Source organism: Colius striatus, chromosome 1 (assembly GCF_028858725.1).
Source record: "Colius striatus isolate bColStr4 chromosome 1, bColStr4.1.hap1, whole genome shotgun sequence".
NCBI lineage: Eukaryota > Metazoa > Chordata > Aves > Coliiformes > Coliidae > Colius > Colius striatus.
In genome coordinates, this window is record NC_084759.1 from 130,964,740 (window position 1) to 130,984,692 (window position 19,953).

The window sequence follows — 19,953 nt, forward strand, 5'->3', positions numbered from 1 at the left end:
CAGTCTTGAGTACCAATGTATCAGTAAAGAAGTCATCACCTATAGCTTGCTGATCAGCACTCTAATTTTAATAACTAATATTGAAAAGGATTGATATGTGTAGATCATTCTTTGCTGAGAATACCCATATGCTACTGTACAGAGTTCAGTAACAGAACAGTACAGAGTGCAGTTAACAAGAAGATACAGAATAAGTACTTTGTCATATAGAAGTGATTTAATTATGTAAACAAAAATTCTCTTGTGATGATGATTGTGACATGTCAGGGTAACATAAATAATACGGATTCCATGCCTGTACTACATCTATGATGCCTTAGATAAAACACCCTGAGCTCTAGGTATTCATCCACAAAGATGTTGCAAAAACCAAATTGGATTAGTTTCTTCAGAACTATTTTTAAGTGTCTTGCTTCTAGCTCTGCCAGAGCTGACTAAAAAAGTGAGATGTATTTTTTATTAATATTTACAGTATCCCTATTTTTTTTTTTTTAGCTCTATTCTTCTGCATTGTTTCACGACATGAGCTGTGTTCTGTTTAGGATTAATTCTCACCAGATAATTAATTTTTAACTCTGACTAAAGAGAGTGCAATTACTAGCTGTAAACATCATACTAAGAACAGGCAGACTTTGGACCTTGCATTACATATTCCCTATCAACAGATGATGACATAGCACTAGAACAGTGTCATAATGAGTAATTCAGAATTGCAGCAATTGTATTCTCACTTATTGCAAATGGTGAGCTGAGTACTTGTATGGGACAATTCAGTATGCCTTGATCTCTTCATTGACTAAATAAAACACGTCAGGTTCTTGGAAGGTGAGTTGTAGGCCTACCTTGGTTTGTTTGAGAGGGTTTGAATAGATTTCTTTCTTGATAAACCCACTAGTTTTTACTGAATTTCACGTTCATCACTTGCAGTACAGAATCCTAAGGTTTAGCTCAATATTTGCAAAATGCTGTGAAAGATTTGTGAGGTCTTTTGATGAGGAGCTATCAAGTGGTAAATGCTTGTGGACAGGAACTATGGGATAAGCAAGAATACATTGTTCATGACAAGTGAAGGGGTGCTAGACACATTTCAGCACATGCTGAAGAATTAGGAACCTGGAATCATAAAACTAGGCCTGGAATGAACCTTGAGGTCCATTTCTTGTGCATGGCAATATCAATTCTACTTAAACCATTATGAAAAGATGTTTACCCAATTAATTCTTAAATAAATCTAACAGCAGAGATTTCAATTCCTTCCTAGGCAAACTATTGTAATGCTTATCTATCTGTACTGCTAATAAACTTTTTCTAATGTCTAACTTAAATCTCCTTGCTAAATGTTCATTTCTTGTTCTTTCTTTCAAAGATAAAAGATTACCTCTGTCTTCTTAGCAAAATTCAACACAATATTATATCTGTCATAATTTTTTTGAAAGTTGAACCAGACTCCGCTCTTTCAGTCTTTGTTTTCAAATCCTTTTCTAGATGTCTGTTTACTCTTTTTCCCTTCTGTACCTTTTGGAGTTGATTCAGCTTTCTTGAAGAATAATGCTTTGAATGGATGTTTCTTGACCTGACATCTTAAGCAAAAAACCATGTGCTGTATCATCTTGTGACAGATTTTGGTACTTAGCAAAAATGAAAGTTAGACCAGTATGGTTCACCTGCTATCCAGTAGATTCATAAAGTTCAGGATGAGTTTGTCTTTAAGATAGACACTGGCACTATGTTTCAGTGGTTTTGAAGTCCTGAAGTCTTTACGAAATTGAAAATTGTGATGGAAAATGGATAATTGTGTCTGATCAGGTTAGGCCAAAAGGATCTAGAAATTGAATGCACAGGATCACTAAACAGAGCAAGAAAAAAAGAGATAATAAAAAAGTCCAGGAGATTTAACAATTTTAAGGCTAGATGGGGTAATTTATTGTTTTAAATTTCTTTAGAAAGAATTTCTGGAAACAAGGAGGAAAACATACATAAAAGTTGAAGAGCTGAGAAGTACATTGTGACGATATTGAAACAAATGCTTCAGTATCATTTTTGTGGACTTCTGACTACAATGTTTTCAGTAAAATTACTTTCTTTAAACACATTGGAGCAAATCTTTTGCTTCAAAAGAGATTAATTTAGTCAATTTATTTGTAAATAGCTTGGCAAATGTAGTCTGAGAAAGGAGACTCCCAAAGGCTTGCATATATATTTGCTGTTGGCAGCTGTACAGACGTTTTGCATTTCTACATCCAAAATCTGCAAAAAATAATAGGTAGCATTGGGTAAAAATGAGTAAAATAGAGTGCTGAAAGAACTGAGCAACTGATAACTAACTGACAGAGGGAAAGAAAAGAAACTAATGCAGATCAGAACCACAAAAACAAAGACAAGGTATTACCATGAATGAGCACTCAATGTGTTTGTGTAACTCACTTTAACAATTTGGGCATATATTTCTTTTTCAGGTAGTGTAATAAGGCATACAGACATCAATAAAGCAGGGGTATAGGTGGGAGAATCCATACTCTCTTCTACTAGTGAAGAAACAGGTGAAGAAATACTGAAGGAATGATAAATGATCTGAGGAGCAGAAATCATTGGCCTTCAATAAATTTTTATAAATTGTATTTCTAAGACCCAGAATGTTCCTATGTTAGGTGGAAGAGCTTTTACTTCATTTTACAACAATTCTGTGTAAACTGAAATAGAAATGCAATTATAAAAGATGAAATCTTACAATTTGGAGCAGGACTCAGACGAAATGCCAAAAGTAGAGGTCTTGTTATTGTTCAAATACTCATGCTATTATACTGTTTCAGTACAAAAAGGAGGAACTTAAGAGTCTGTCTTTGTTAGAAAAAGATGTGATAAGTTATAATTTTAATTTAAAATTGGGTGCTCTATAAAATGTTTGGAAGCCATCTTATTCATTCTCTTGCTGTTTGATGACTTTAAAAGAAATAAATACCTTTCAAAGGGAGTCTTTAAGATACTCTGTGGATCATCACCAAGTAAACAAAAAGTAATAAGAAAGATAAATTTGGTAAAATAGAATTAAATAAGAAGGACACTTGGTGATATGAAATACACTTACAGATACATCCAATTCTCTCCTAACTTAGTCATGGTTTATCTTCTCTACTACATTTTCAGCATCTGTTAAGGTATGATAAATTTGATGTTTTCACTTCTTCTTTTACCTTGCAAATTATAGGAGCAGACTCCTTTTTTTTTCTGAAGTTTTAATAGTGCCTATTGTAAACAATCAGTACAAGATATTTTCTGAATGTTGTCACTAAACATATGAAGGAAAAGATGGTTATCAGGAGGAGTCAACATGGCTTCACCAAGGGGAAAGATAGCCTTCTATGAGAGTATAACTGGATGGCTAGATGAGGGGAGAGCAGTGGATGTCATCTACCTTGACTTCAGCAAGGCTTTTGACAGTGTCCCTCATAACTTCCTCATCAAAAAGCTCACACAGTGTGGCTTGGATGAGTGGACAGTGAGGTGGATCGAGAGCTGGCTGAATGACAGAGCCCAGAGGGTGCTGATCAATGGCACAGAATAGAGTTGGAGGCCTGTGGCCAGTGGAGTTCCACAGGGATCGATTGTGGGGCCAGTCTTGTTCAACATCTTCATCAATGACCTGGATGAGGAGACAGAGTGTACTCTCAGAAAGTTCGCTGATGACACCAAACTGGAAGGACTGGCTGATTCCCCAGAAGGCTGTGCTGCCATTCAGCAGGATCTCGACTGGCTTGAGAGTTGGGCAGAGAGGAACCTCATGAGGTTCAACAAGGACAAGTGCAGAGTTCTGCATCTGGGAAGGAACAGCCCCATGCACCAGTACAGGCTGGGGGTCGAACTGCTGAAGAGCAGTTCTGCAGAGAGAGACCTGGGAGTCCTGATTGATAATGAGCTAAATATGAGCCAGCAATGTGCCCTTGTGGCCAAGAAGGCCAATGGCATCCTGGGATGCATCAAGAAGAATGTGGCCAGCAGGTCGAGGGAGATTCTGCTCCCCCTCTAATCTGCACTGATGAGGCCTCATCTGGAGTATTGTGTCCAGTTCAGGGCTCCTCAGCTCAAGAGGGACAGGGAAGTGCTGGAGAGCATCCAGCGCAGGGCCAACAATATGATCAGGGGTGTGGAACATCTTTCATACGAGGAAAGGCTGCGGGAACTGGGGCTGTTTAGTCTGGAGAAGAGGAGACTAAGGGGGGATCTCATTAATATTTACAAATATCTAAATAATGGATGTCAGGAGGTTGGGATGTCACTTTTTTCTACTGTAACTAGCAACAGGACAAGTGGTAATGGGATGAAGTTGGAACACAAAAAAATCTATTTAAATATAAGAACAAAATATTTTCCTATGAGGGTGATGGAGCAGTGGAACAGGCTGCCCAGGGAAGGTGTGGAGTCTCCTTCCTTGGAGGTCTTCAAAACCTGCCTGAACACGTTCCTATGTGATCTGATATAGGTGGACCTACTTCTGCAGGGGGGTTGGACTAAATGATCTCTAGAGGTCCCTTCCAACCCCTACTGTTCTCTGATTCTCTGATTCTATGATTTTCGTTTGCTTGAAAAATGAAGCAGTGAAAAGCTTAATCTAATAAAATAACTGTGTATTCACAGCTTAGTATTCTTGGTGGACAAAAAAAAGAACAGCACTGGTAAAATAGTTTCACTACAATATTTTGGATTACCTGAAATCTCTCCTTTCATCCTGACTAAATCCTCAAAGTTTCTGGTAGCAACGAGATCTTTGATTTGGGTTATTTTCTCCAGATGCATTTTCTCACATTTTTTCCAGGTTTATTCCGATTTTCCTGTTTGAACTACATTTCCAAATATTTTTGACCTATTTGTATGGTTTCTTTACTAATTTTTCTTCGGTTTCCTCACTTCTTCCAGTGAATCTTCTGTCATCTTCATTAAATTCTTGTTAATGCTAATTATTTAATGATCTTAGGATAGCCATGGTCTTCTGAACAAGTCCTTTTAACACAGTGCTATGTTTTAACAAAGTGCTATGTTTAAAAAAATGAGAATTTTATTAGGATAGTTGGGAAACGAATGTTGAAAACTGTATGCTAGCCCTCAGGCCTTAGGGGAAACTATTTAGTACCATCTATTGCTCCATGAAAAAATTACACATGATGGCAGACTTTAAACTTGTTTTAATTTGTAAATTTTAAAAAACCAAACCTTTGCTTGCCAAGAAGTTAGTAAATATATATTACTACATTTTTTTCATTCAAAGACTCTTGATCCAGGGATGTGCCACAATATTCTGGGTCTCTACTTAATTGTCCTTTATTCATTTCTCTCTAACAGATATTCGTTTCCTTTCTTTTATTACTTTTCCATTCTCAGTACCTCCCGTGTCTTTACCAGGACTGATTTATCTACAAGCCTCAAAACTATTAGATTCCTTATGGGTAGTCTTGATTCCTCAGGATGTTGCAATGAGCCACTCTAAAGACTGGACCACCTAGTGTATCAATTCTTTCTTCCTACAATCCCTTGGATTGAGAGGAGAGGCTCACTTCTTCATATTCTCTGGTGTAAGCACAGAGGTGAGAAGTTGCTTGGAGTATGATGCTATGGAGGAGGAGCTGGAATGAGGTCTTCCAGTCTTTGCAGCACAGCTCTATACTGTGGTTGGTGTTGCTCAGGGCATGGCCATGGCCAAGTAAAGTGGACTATGTTTGTAGCATAAAGGACCAATTAATTAGATAAGCTTTCACACAGAATAATCAGGGCATTAGACAGCGGAAGAGAAGAGTATGTGGGTTAGAAAGATCTTTTTCGTAATGGTAAGCCATTAAATCAGATCATTTGTAGCGCATAACTTCATTTATAGATTGCAACTGCATAGCAGATTAAGCCAAACTCCACATTACCATGATACAACTGTTCCAGCCATGCAATCTTGTTCTACCTCTTACATGCATGCTGTCAGTCAAACCACTGAGTTGTGAACAGTTTAGACATCTGATAGAACTGAAGGGTAGCTGGAGATAGGAGAGAGATGAAGTTATGAGTTGTTATTCTGGTCATACCATGCAGCTGTATATGTGCTGGTGTTAGTGTAAGGACAGAAATCGAAACATGTTGCACAGGAAGGAATTAGGTCTAAAAGTGTGGGAGTCCAGGCTTAGATTGGTTTATGCTGCTGGGAAACTCAAGTCATTAAATTCAAGCCTCAAGTCTAAAAGATTTTGCCTACAAATTCAAAGTTGATATTGGCTTCAAATAAGTTGTTTTCATGAATATTCCAGGCTGTAAATCCCATCATTACGATATTTATGGGAAGGGGTGCTTGTACTACTGAAACAAACTAATAAAGACTGAAGAAATATTTGTAGTCAAAGAAATTTTTAGTTCACATGAACTAAAGTATCTGTATTTCTCTACATTAGAGAAGAGCCAATGCTCTAATATGGATCATGGTTCAATTTAAAAAATTAACTAAACTTGGTTGGTGAGAATAAACATCTTCTGGAATGAGATTATTCTGGAAATCATAAAGTTTTTGTTAGCTTATGTTTTTTAGTAAGTGTACCTTAGAATGCTGAAATGTCATTCCTTTTACTGGGAGAGATTGATAGAGACTTTGAGATCTGGCATGCTAGAAACATTATTACCTTATGTTCAGTTATCTATCGCTGGTAAGTGAAAGACAGTGAAATTAAAGACATCAGCAGCTACTTGCCAACTCAATCATAGATTTAAAATCTCTGACCTCTGAAGATCTGTAATAACCTGAAACTACAGAATGTTTGCCTCTTTTGTGCATCAGTGAACTCCCCTTTTAAGCTTCTCTCTGAGCTTCTTGGTTTCATTGCAGTGCATAATGTGCAATAAGAAACTTTGGACCAATGACAAGTTCAAGGCTTGGAGTCTCAAGATTTTCGTCTTGCTTAGAAGAAAAATACTTTATCTTAGTTGAAGCAAACTTGATTTCTAACATCCCTAATTTGTAGTATATTTTGTCTTGAGACCATAGTGTTAGGATTTGTGAAATAGCTATTTTAGAAAAAAATTAAAGGCTTTTGCAGTATTTATTTTATTTTCTTTTGAGAGCTACAAATCTGTAATCCATCCAAAGTACACTCAATCTTAAATATTGACAGAGAAAAATTACCATAAGTGCACTCCTCTAAAGAGAGCCTCCAGAGCCAAATGTTCCCACAGTTACACATATACACACACATACACACACACAAAAGCGAACAGCATCTAAGGAGGAAAAAAATCCATTCTTTAAGAATATTTCTTTGAGGAAGGGGTTTTGTGCTTGTATAATAGCTAAAGTGATGGTCCTAGTCCATAACTGCAAGTACTTGATGCTAACAGAGGACAACTAAAACAAGTAATATATACAGACATTTAAATTTTCCAGATAATACATAAGTGAAGTTACAGCAATAGTGTTAGTTGGATGTTATTCCACTGACAAGCTGGATGATGTGCCATTTAAATGACTTAGCACCTAGCTTTATGGATTGTTTTCTTTATGTTTGTCAGCTCTTTTGTTTCAGCAATAGCTTATCATGCAGTAGGATAAATAATTTTAAGCCAGTTTTTCAATACCATAGTTCAAGGGACATCTGGCTTCACACAATGATTTCGGAGTATTTAGATGGATTAGATTTGAATGAATATCTTGATATTGCAATGACAGCATTTGGTTGTTTGATCCTAGCTTAAGGGCACTTGAAAATCTGAGGCAAAATTTAAAAATTCAGTTTTGCATGTAATCCTTTAAAGCACTACTGCTGTTTTTACTCAGTGGGGGCAAACAAAGTCATTATATCTATTTATCTATCTATTTGGAAAACATGTTTCCATAATATACCTTATGGATTCTTTTGTTTTAACTCCTTCAGTTTTGTGTTGCTTTAGAATAACCTCTATGACTGAGTTCCCAAGTAGTTGTACTGTGGCTTTTGTCTTTTAACATCCCTAAACTTGTAATAATATTAGGTGACTTTTTCAAGCTTTTGTTTTAATTTTACATAAACCAAATGTGTTGTACAAGTGTTCTGGAATAAAAAGTTTTTGAACATCTACCAGTGATTCCTTTATATGTTCTGAGATATAAAATACTTCTCCTTGAATCAGTATCTCATTACTAGGACAATCTAAACAAATTATTGATGTGAATAACAATTTCTTCTTTACACTTCTCCCCATCACCTATTGTGTCATCATCATAACAAATAGAGGGTTTTAGTCCTTGATTTGTAATAATTAACCCTCTTGTACCAGAGAACAGCTGAACTCCCTGTTCTGTTCACACCAAGTTTCCATTTTGATTTCATCAAAAAGTTTCAAAAGTTTCATTCCAGTTCTCATTTGTGGAAATCTTCCCTCCTACCAGTGTTCACTGCTTTCCTGCTCTGTTTGTGTTCAGAGTATTAGGATAAGGCTGTTCAATAACTTTGCAGTTTTCTTTGATTTTCCTTAAGGTGTAAAAAACTGAAGTATGAGCTTTTTTTTTTTTTTTTTTTTTCCAGATAACTCCTTTGGTTTGTTAGTTTGGTGTAGTTTCTAAGGTTCAAATTTTTTCTTAGCAGTCCAGATGTGTTCATCGTGCTTGGTTTGTAAAATTCCATTACCGCTTTCTTACTAAATCAAAGAGAAATTAAGGAGAGATTGGTTCATGTGATATACTCAAATCAGACTTGATGATTACCTACACAGCTTTAATTTGCAATGTATAGTGGATACAGATACTGTATGTTTGAGACAAATCCTGGAGACTGTTCTCAGGGAAAATTCCTACTGACATCAATATAAGTTTCTTCTGAGTAAAAATTTCATGATTTAGCTCTTTGTTTTCAGGATGGGAACTATCATTTTGTACTCTGAGCACTCATTTGGCCTCAAAGTACCTTGGCTCACACAGTTTTCAATAAGTGTCTGGCAGCTGTACTGGCAAGCTTCCATCATCGTGGGGATCTGTACTTATCCCTACACGGACATTTGGCCTCCTTCAAGTCATCACAACTATTTCTAGCTTATTGTCTTTAAGTGTAGAACTTTTCCCATTTTCAGACAAAGAATTGATCCTGAATCACACTCTTTTCAAGCAGAGTGGAATTGTTCCTTAACATCCATGTATATATGATCAGGACCAAGTGTCTCTAAATCTGTAAAGAAATTTTTCATGCAACATACTCACACAAAAGAATATATAGATACACACATTTCAAAAGGCTCTGTGGTCTCTTCAGTCAAGGGTAAGATGACTTGGCAGATTCAGTGAAGACAGATCAACTTTTCCAATCCAGATGTTGGTGTATGAAAAGCAGTTAAAACAACATGGAAATGTCTTATTAGGAAAGTGAAATGATCATATTTTAACAGAATATGCATTCAAAGCAAAACTGTCAATAGCAAAAAAAGTAAGTTATGGTAAAATGTTCTGCTTGGCATCTCATTTTCTCACCTTGTTTCCTTTCAAGACAATTTTCAAAAGTTGCTCTGATCTCTGACAGCTGCCCCTGGTGTCCCAATATGCTTTGCTTGGCAGAAAATAAGAAAAAAGGAAGAAAGCCAACTCACCTCTGCAGGTGCTCCCATTAGATGCCAGTTTCTTACAGCTTCATTTACCTCATGTCCTTGCTTTCATCAAACTATCTCCATTCACATTCCCATCCACGCCTGATGCCTTCATTCTTTCTTCATTTAAGTCTGAAGATTTTTTTTTCAACTATCTCTGAACCTTATCTAAGGAAGTGTGACAAATGCGAACCAGCAAGCTAGTGAAAACTTAAAAAACATCAAGACACATGCTTGGACCACAGTATATTTAAACATTCATTATATCTTTGTCTTTCCTTTTGCCATCCTGCTCACCACTTGTTTTGCTGCTAATCAACTTCAGTAATGTCAGAGATTATCTATGACTTATTTCATAGAGTTACACTTATAGCACTTTGTAAGTAATAACAACAGTGACCCTTGTGACAAGAACTGGTAAAGTGATTCTGGAACTCCATTCATTGTGGAATTGATTTTTATGTGAGGTATAAGTAATATGAAAGAACTCTGATGCAAAGAGTCTCACTTGCACCCTTTAGAATGTTTTAATAATTTGAATAGTACATGAAATTACAAGTGTAAAACAAACTGTCATGCTAGCAATTTCATTATATTTGCTTGTTATAGTGTTGTAGTGCTGGAGTCTCAAAGGTGTAGCCATGTTTGAGCTTTAGAGAAAAAAGGTTTGTTCAAACCTCTCATGTTAGTACCAGACTCCCTGGGAGCAGTAGAATATGTGTACAATAGTGAGACTGCCTTTAGGATAGACATACATATGACTTGTTAAAAATGATACAGAAATATTTATTTAAGGCATTTATTTAAATGATAGTGTGCTCACATACCTGTTCAATGTATCAGGAAAATCTCATGATCAGGATAAACAATACATTGAAAATCTCACTCTGTCTACATACTGGTGTGCCACAAAGAATGTTCAAGATGATATCTGATGTAGTGAAAAAGTTACAGGTAACAGAAAATGAAGAGAATAAGTATTCTCCCAAGGAAGACTGTTGAAGTTCCATGCAATAGCTGTTTTTTATTGCCCATGAGGATTAATTATTTTTTTTAGGTGTTTTTTATTTTCTTCACAGCTATCAGTTTAATTGAAAAGTGTTAGTAGGTCAATTTTGTGACTGGACTGATATGCATATGATCATATACATATAGTAAGGATAGATGGTATGACCAATGCCATAGGAATAGCTTTTTTTGTGTGTGTATGAGATGTATCAAATTCAAGTTCCAGGCTCTGAATGAATTCAGAACTTGGTGCAAATAAAGAGATACGCAGCATTTGCCTTCATGAGCTACTCTTTAAAATCCTGGTAAGTTTGTGCTATTATGCCTGATTTATCTTGTAATTTGGAAAAGAAAAATACAATTTGCAAGTAAATCTTAAAGGCTTTTTTATAGGGGAAACTAGGCCAGATTTGACAGCCCAAGAGAGATGAGGCAGCCACAGCTCCATGTCCCCAGGTCTAACCTGTAGTGAGGCTGAGCACATATTCCCAGTAGGCATACATACACAGAGCACACCTATACACCAGATATATGCATATACACATGGCCAGCCACAGGGATCACAGAGACAAACACAATAGGCACAAAAAACACACAGATCACAGTAGTCTCATCCTGCTCCTCTCCCTGGCTGAGCAGGATGAAGGTCTAATAGTGAGGATATATATAAGCACATATGCACAATACGTATTTCTGGAATAGTAGGAATTGGTTGGCCTGGTAGCTTCCCCTCATGTACCTCCAAAGCTGTGACTCCCCTGGTCCCCCAGCAGCCAATCCACCCTGGTCTTGACCTTGAAGGACATGCACTCCAGTAGGTCACAATCCTAGAGACTCCCAGATCCTGTGGTTTCTCTGACAGCTGAGATTCTTCAGGCCCCTCTGACATCTAACTTCACCATGAGCTCAACCTCAGAGACTGACACATCCCTATCACCCAATTTACTTGCAAGATACTCCAGTACTCTGGCTTGAGCCCCACTACTGCTTACATACTCAGTCTCATACCTGCACTTGCTCCAGTTGCTGGTGGTCAGACTCCAATACAGACCAGCAAACTATACGCGACTAGCCTTTTTTAACCCCTTTTGTCTCTATTTTTTTCACAGTTATTCCTCACCAAGTGACTTAGATCCCTTCCTTCCCACCTTTGATTCCTCCCCTAACATCCCATAGTAAGTCCTATGCAATTCTTAAATGCCCTTCACCTGTATCCCATGATGTATCCGATACCTTTAGGCAGTGGTCCCTCTAGTCTGAAAGGTAAGGTGCTGTAGTGTTGAATTATCGTAATGTGTTGGATTGTGAATAAGTGACTTGCATTCTCCTTTTTTTTTTTCCTTCTCTCTCAATCATAACCACACATTTGGCTGTTTTTTTTCCTTTTTCAGGAGCATCCCAGACCCGAGTATGAAACCAAACTTCTGCAGAAAAAGCTGAAAAATAAAAACATCACATCAGAAAGTTCAAATGAAGTAAGACATAACTTGCTTTTTTCACTTATGCAGGATTTACACTTTGTTATATTGCAATTATCTTTTTGTCTGTCTCCGGTGGATAGTATGTTAAAGGCACTTTTTGGTACTCTTAATCAGCCTTGTAAGTTGCTTGCTAGGAGTCTGGTATTATGCAACCCTGCAGTGCCATTGAAAATCTTTGTGGTGATCACTTTCTTAGCTCTCTAAAGTAAAGCAATTTGCACAGAAATATGGTTGACAGGTGATTTGGGATATAATCTGTAGAGTGATGAATTATAATTAAGATAATCACCAAAGGAATTCTTATAGCAAGGACCTAGAGTTTCAGTACTCTGTGGACAATAAAGAAAATAGCTTTTATTTAAATTATTTCATTTGCATAGGTAACACTGACATGTCAGTATTACACAGATAGGAAGTTTTTATGGCTTTTCCAGTGTAAACTAAAAAATAATAATTGATGTATTATTTTTAGACTGAAACGTGTTTATGCTTTGTATGTCTACTTAAAACACTTTTTCCCCCCAATCCTCTCTTATAAAATGCTAGTAGAGGTCTACTTTGGCTTGGTTAACCATCGTTTATTCCCTGCATGCCCCATGAGCCAGCAAAGTCAAAGCATTACAAAGCCATGTCCAGTTTTCAGGTAGAAAGAAACAGTTTAATTTGTTTAAACATTGAAAAACGTTGTTTGGTGTGGAGAAAACTCCAGTTTTTAGGTTTATTACAACAAATTTAGCCTTGCAGAGTATTAAACAATTTAGCTATCTCTTTCTTCTGTGATTGCCATCAGGACTGTGAAGTGTTTCCAGTGAATCTTTCATCTCAGTGAGACTGCCTTTCACCTGTTGGGCCCAACTAAATTCCACATAAGATGATGGAAAGATTCTCAGTTACTTTAATGAGCTTTGGATCTTGCCCAATACGAGCAGGGACACTCACGTAGAAGTATGAGGAGGTCTTCCTTTACACATTAAACAACTCTCTAGGCCTTCCAAGTGAGGGATCAAAGACTATAAAAGACGGATAAAGCAGTTGCTGCCATTCAGTTTTTTTATGACTTAAAGTAAGTGAAATCTGGAAACAAATCAGCAATTAATGCTGTAGAATATTGGACTTCTGTGGTCACGAGGCAGTGTTAGGTGATTATCCTGCTTAAATGAGACACAGAAATCATAGCATTATAAATTAGAAATTAAGGTAAAAGAAAGCAATGAAAAATGCTGAGAGTGCAGGTGGAAAATGAAGTACAATATAAAGGTTCAGCACTATAAAAATGTGAAAAAACTCTTTTGAGACATCAAGAAGGGAAAGGTTTTCCTGAAGTATTTTTTCTCCAACTATATTTTGTGCCAATGCATATGGAAAAACAGCACTCGGAAAGAAAATATTTGCTTGAAGATTTTGGGATATCTGTATGCAGATTTCCTCCTATATCCTTATAGGAGACAAAATCCTATTTTGGAAATTGATGCAGATGTTTTGAACTGCAAAATTCCTGATTTTTAGTGATATTTAATTTTGAAGCATTTTTGAAAACAAAAATTTTGTTTTATTGAGTCATCTAAGTACTTTTTGTAAAAATTTCCCAGAGTCATCTCAATCTTTTTTCTAAAGTTCATTAAGATTAAAGTATTGTAATATTTACCATCAAGGTTATTCATAGGTAGCAAATACTTATTCCTTTGTCAGAACATTTCATTTGAGTTGATAATTCATCTTACAGTTTACTGACTACTATCCCTCCCCATATTACTGAAATACGTTCCAAACTTCTGATCAATTTTTCATCAGTCAACACTTTGCTTCCTAGTTCTGTTGCAATTACTTTTTTTTATTTTGCTGGAATTCTTTCCAGCAGATAACACATTAGTCTGGGTTTCAAAGATATTTTGTTAAGTGGTTTTACCTTAATGTCTTATGATATTATAATGGTGATAAATGTTTGTATGTGACCTACTAAAGAGGAAAAAGATCAGATCTTTAATTGAAGTACAATTATGTCCTTCATGTTGTGCTTGATGTAACTGTAGAAATGTACTGTTGCATTTTGCTTTAGAAGATCCTGAAAAGTTAGACACAAAAGTGACTAGTATTTAAGACTGCAATAGTTCTTCCGTCTAATTTGCAGAAATTTTTAGCTTTTCTTTTTCCTGCTTCAGATGGCTATATGTTCTACCCATTGCAAGATCATAAGCTCAGGAGCTTTTGCGTGGCATATTAATATTAAGGCACAGGTTTCTGTGTGGTCTCTGGCTCAGTACATCAGTCTTGTTGGGTGGAAGCCAGGGTGTAGGACTTCATCATGTTAATAATGCAGATTTAGTGTCTGGATGGACATGAAAGTAGATGTCTCTCTGTAGTTAAAGATTCAGTCCTCCTAATTTCTTGGTTTTGTATGAATATACAGATGTCTGTGAGGTCTCAGTCTCATCATATATTGGTTGACAGTGTAATGGTATGGCATAAGTCCCTGTGAAGTTCTCTCCTGAATATTTTTAGCTAACTAGTGTAGTTTAAAGGCATATCTTTTGGGTGTAGTTGATCAACAACTGTGCATATTGTGGTGATATCAAAGGCTCTGACATCACTGCCTAAAACTTCTCATTACTTATCCAATGTGAAGTCAGAAGTCTCCAGTTCAGCAGCTGTAGCTTGTTGGGATAGAAATTATGCCAAAGCTGTGGCTATTATGAGAATATGGATTTAGAGCTTACTTAAAGGCATATATTTCTATAAAATTACTGGCTTGTTTCCAGTGTGTTAATTCCTCTGTTCCGGTGAGGATGTGACTGGTTTTATGGCAAGAAATAGAGCTTTTATGTGGAAAACTCTATGTGCAGTTCATTTTTTTCTTCTTGCCTCACTCCAACAAGGAATCCCTATAAAGCTAATTGGGTTATTTTTGCAATGAAGGAACAGGGATTTCATTGTGGGTTGGTTTTGTGATTGCAGAAGAAAATCAACATTACTTACATACTTTCTTAAGTGACAACTTGGGAATACCTGTTAAGAAGAAATCTACTTGAATATAGAATATGTTTGCTGTTGAAGTGATTAAGTTTAATGAGTGTGGAAGATGCCCAGCACCTGTCAGGGCCAGTAAACAAATGAGTCACTCTACCCAGGCAATAAATTCCAAATCAGTTTGATGAGACTGGCAATAGAAAGTATTGCAGATATAATGTATTACTTACCTAATGGGATTTGTGTTATAGAATATAGTTTTCATATTTATGCTACTGTAATCAGCAAAGAACAAACTTTCAGCCTGCTCCACCCTATGTGGTTCAGGCTGTTTCAATAAATATTTTATTGGCTCTTTTGAGAGTGGGAAAGAAACTGTGAGGGCTCAGAGCACTTCACAAAAGGTTGGTATGAAGTTACTTTTACAATAACACCCTAAGGCTCTATTATTTCAGAAGAGAATTTATTTAAGGATGAAGGAGTTGAAACATTTACATGAAATGCCTCAGGCTAAGTAGCAAATGCATAAATAGACAGTCCTTATGTATCATGACATTAACTTTTAAAAATAACAAATTCTAATGGATTGATTCTGGAAATCTGCAGTGATGTGGCTTATAGTCAGTAGCACTATGATTCTTTGCAGGTACAAATATAAAGGCTTGCAATGCAGAGCTTCTTGATTCATATACATTAAAATACGTCTTTGTATTTGCTAAAGGCTTATTTATACATACATGAATACATGTGTGTGACCATTTGTGGAATTATGCAGGTTTTTGTAATAAATTTTTGTATAAAGCAAATTAATATTATTTTTTGCTGTCCAATACAGTATATAACATCAAAGATGAGGGCAGAATAATTAACAAATAGGTTAAAGTTACTGTGTCTGCAAGATGTTAACTGAAAAAGGCGTTGGATATTACTAATCTTCTGATAAGCTCTCTGTGCAATAGTAATGTTCTGAATGGAAATACATGTAGGTCAGGAAATGAAGATTGGTCTTGTGCCTGAAAACATCCAGATGGGGCTGATCCAACTCTCACTGGAGCTGATGGAAAGAAAGCCTTCCAGACATTTCTTAGAGACATGGATAAGGCCTGGAGTCCTTTTCATTAAAATATCCAGCTGATCTGGCAAACTTGATGCAACATCATATATGTTCTTATCTTTCCTATTTGGCAGGAAGATGAATAACACCTTCTACATATTTCTCAAGGAAAATTATAGAAAAATAGGGCCTGCCTATTGTCTTCATGTCGTTACTTGAAGCAAATCCTGAGACTAAGAGAATTGGACATTCTGCCTTGCCTTTAATTAACTTTAAATATGAAAGTGGCAGAATAAGTTATTTAAACTGTTAATTCAGCTGATAGTTGAAACAAACAAACATTTCTTTCTGAATCATTGTTTCAGTTAACAACTGAATTAAAGCAGGCTGGTTTGAAAAGGAAGATCTCTAGTGTAAGGATAATACAAGTAATTATAAAGTAGAATTGTACATTGCTGATTAATACTTTGCATACATATTTTAAAAATTTCAACATTGAAAAATATGAAATAATAATTCTTGCTACTAGTTGATTCCTTATCCAGTTTTGCATAAGCAAATCTCCCTCAAGGCCTCAGAAACACTTCAGATGTAGAAGCACACTTCTTAATTAATCAAGTCCTTGATTAACTAAATCCCTTCCTTTACTAAAGTCCTTTCCTTAACTAAAGGAAAAATCTCTTTTAATGTATTAGTTGTAACTCTGTAGAAGAGATCAGAATAATGGATTATAAATACCAGTTTGAACAATCAGAACTGTAAAAGAACTATGAATAAATCCAGAGTTCCTTAATCACTGAGATGACTTATTTAGCATTTTTTGGACCTTGTTATTAATGTGATTAAAATACAATTTTTGATGCAGTATTTCTTACGTTGGCTAGTGTCTTTTCAGCCTCTTTCATTGATTTGTTGCTTTACTTTGACAAATAACTTCACTTTACAAGTATTTGGGATAATAAGATGAATATGTAATGATCGATTGTTTTTTTTTTCCTTTTCAATTTATTCTTTGAATCTTTAGCTATTGAAAATAAAAATGGAGAATGATTGAAGATGAATAAGAATACTTACGATTATGTATTAGAGAGAGAACTATTTCTCTTTATTGCACCAACATTTGGTTCACTAATGAAATCAAGCAACATTTGAAGGATAAATGTTACAATTCTGGTTATTTTAATATTTATTTAAGTTCTGGCTTACACTAGTTTTATACTAGAATATTCATATACAGAATTTGTGTCTTCAAAAGACTTTTGACATGGTCTTTGACTATTTTTCTTTGACTGTGAGGTATATGTGTACTCAAATCTGTACTGTTTTCTTGGAATTTGGTTATCATATGAAGTAGGGCAAAAAATGCAGTTAAAATTGTTCTACTTTATCCCCATGTGGTAGGATTTTCTCATTTGTATCAAATGAATGAACTCAATGTATAGGCACAGTTCTTTGCTCTAGTGTTTGGTTAGTCCAGTCAGCCATCAGAAACAGATAATTCTTCCAGTACTCCTGATATGACAAAATAGTATGCTTAAAAATATACTATTTTAGAATAATTCAAGTTGGAAAGGCCTTCAGAGTTTTCTTCAGTCCAAACTGCTGCCCAAATGAGTGTTAGCTATGATATCAAACAGGATATTATCCAGCTGGATCTTGACAATATACAAGGGTTAAAATGGTAAAACCTTTCTGGACACTGCCTGACTCATGATGTAAAAGCTTCTCATTCTATCCAGCCTGAACTTTTCTTCTTTCAACTCAAACCCATTGTTTCTTGACCTCCTGTCTTGCACCACTCTGAAAAGCTTGGCTCTTCTTAATCACCTACCTCCTTAGACAAGCTGAACAAACTTTGTTCCTCAGCCTCCCCTTTTTGGACAAGTGCCTCAGGGTTCTGTGCTAGACTTACATAAATAGAGCAATTTTTCTTTTCTACTGGAGGGTCCAAAACTGGACACAATTTTAGATGGAGACTAAAGAGTGCTGAGAAGTGGAGGTAATCACTTCTTTGGATGCACTGGTTAAGCACTGGTTAATACAGCCAACTGTGCTGTTGACCTTTGCTGTCAGGGTACAGTCCAGCTTGCTGTCTACCCAAACACCAAAGGGCTTTTCAGTAGAGTTTATACTACTGCAAGTAGTTTCCCATTTCAAAGACAAGACCTGTTCCTTTGGGCTATCTAGGTGTCCTTGAATGCTTGACATGTACTTGGGCATATTGATATCTCTCCAGTTTGATGTCTTTCTGCAATCTTGATAAGCAAGCACCTCCTCTTGGTCCTTCTTTGAAGATGTTAAATAGAGCAGCCCTAGTACAGACCCCAGCAGTATTTGAGCTGTTACAGGTCTTCAGATGCAATACGACTAGTTAGGTAGTACTCTCTGAACCAGACCATAAAACTTGTATTTTGCGGAAGTCAAGGCAAATGGCATTGACAGTTCTCCTGTTGTCCACAAGTCTAGTCATTTTCCCACAGAAACCAGACTAGAGTGGCAGGATTTACCTTTGGCAAACCCACAACAACTGTTTGCAATCACTTGCTTCTCCTTTATGTACTCAGAAATGGTTTTCAAAAATCTTTCCAACACCACTTTCCAAGAGAGCAAAGTGAGACTGACTAGATTATCTTTTTGTCCTTTCTGTGAAGATGGATAGGGTTGTCAGGGCCCTTCCCTGATCTCAGTGCCCTTCCAGACATGACAGAGATCAATCTTGTAACAACACCAGTTTGCTCCTCTAGTTTCCATCCCTCTTCTCCAAAGTTACAGGTAAACAAATTACTGGTTATATTTTCTAAAGGAATGAATCATCATTTTGTCTAGACATCAAGATAATGTATAACTATGAATACTAGATGCTCTTTTATTCATCTGTTAGAGGCCAAATAATGCTGATCAGAGCAAAGATTTTAAGAAAAATATATCTTATGCTTGTGAGACTTTCTGCTAAAATAAAAATCAGTGATCTTTTTCAGGAGAGAGCTTTGAACTTAGAAACAAGAAGGCAGGGCTGCCATTTGTAGGTCTTATTTATGTTACTTAAGATTTTGTCTTCATGAAGCATTCTTTCTAGGGCAATGTTATTGCTTGTGTTGTTTAATCATGTAACTGGAACTTAAGCATATGATTAAAGTTAAGCACAAGCCTCAGTGTCCTGAATACAGATAAAATTGTTTTTTTGTTTTTTTTTTTTTTTAAATTGAGGCCTAAGCTTCTTATTGACAACATTAAAGATGCAGGTCTCTTTCCTATTAAACTGAATGGAAAAACTCATACCTACAGTGGAGTTCTGCCTGACTAAGTAATAAAGTATTATTCCTTAAGTCTGCACTTACTCCAGATGACTTACTTTCACATTGTAACCATTGAAAGACTATAATGACAGGTTAAAGCACTACAGCAAAGTCTCCGATTCAAAAATAAATCTTCAGAAGTCTGCTGGGTTTTAATTTAATGCAGATACTTGAACTTAAGAAAAACTGGAGTATTTTTCCTTTTCTATGTGCTGGTGACAAACTCCTATATCTTGGAGTATATTTTTTACCTTTTGTTTGACAAATTTATAGGATAAATTTGATGTTATTAATCTCCACGGTAAAAACAGGAGCCTAGATTTGGGACAAAATTGACACAAATTGGCTGTGGAAACAACACTCAGTTAAGCTAGTTGCCAAGAATTTTTTATTTGATGCATACTGCAATCCTGTCTGCAATTTTAAAGAAATAAACTGCATTTACCTTAACTTTCTTTGGCCATCCATCCATGAGGACTGACATTCCACATACTCCAAGTTTAAAGAGCTAAAGAAGTCACTTTGAACTGCTCACCTTTTGCAGTTGTTATTATGCTTAATTGAAAAACACTTGCCTGCT

General features: G+C 36.1%; 1 protein-coding gene across 1 annotated transcript in view; it reads left to right on the top strand.

The window, feature by feature from the left end:
- The window catches only part of ANO2 (anoctamin 2), a 185,868-nt gene that overhangs the window by 76,213 nt on the left and 89,702 nt on the right, over positions 1-19,953 (top strand). The window contains exon 14 of the mRNA XM_062007412.1: positions 11,970-12,053. Within this exon, the coding sequence (XP_061863396.1) occupies positions 11,970-12,053 (84 nt within the window). The remainder of the gene's footprint in view (positions 1-11,969; positions 12,054-19,953) is intronic.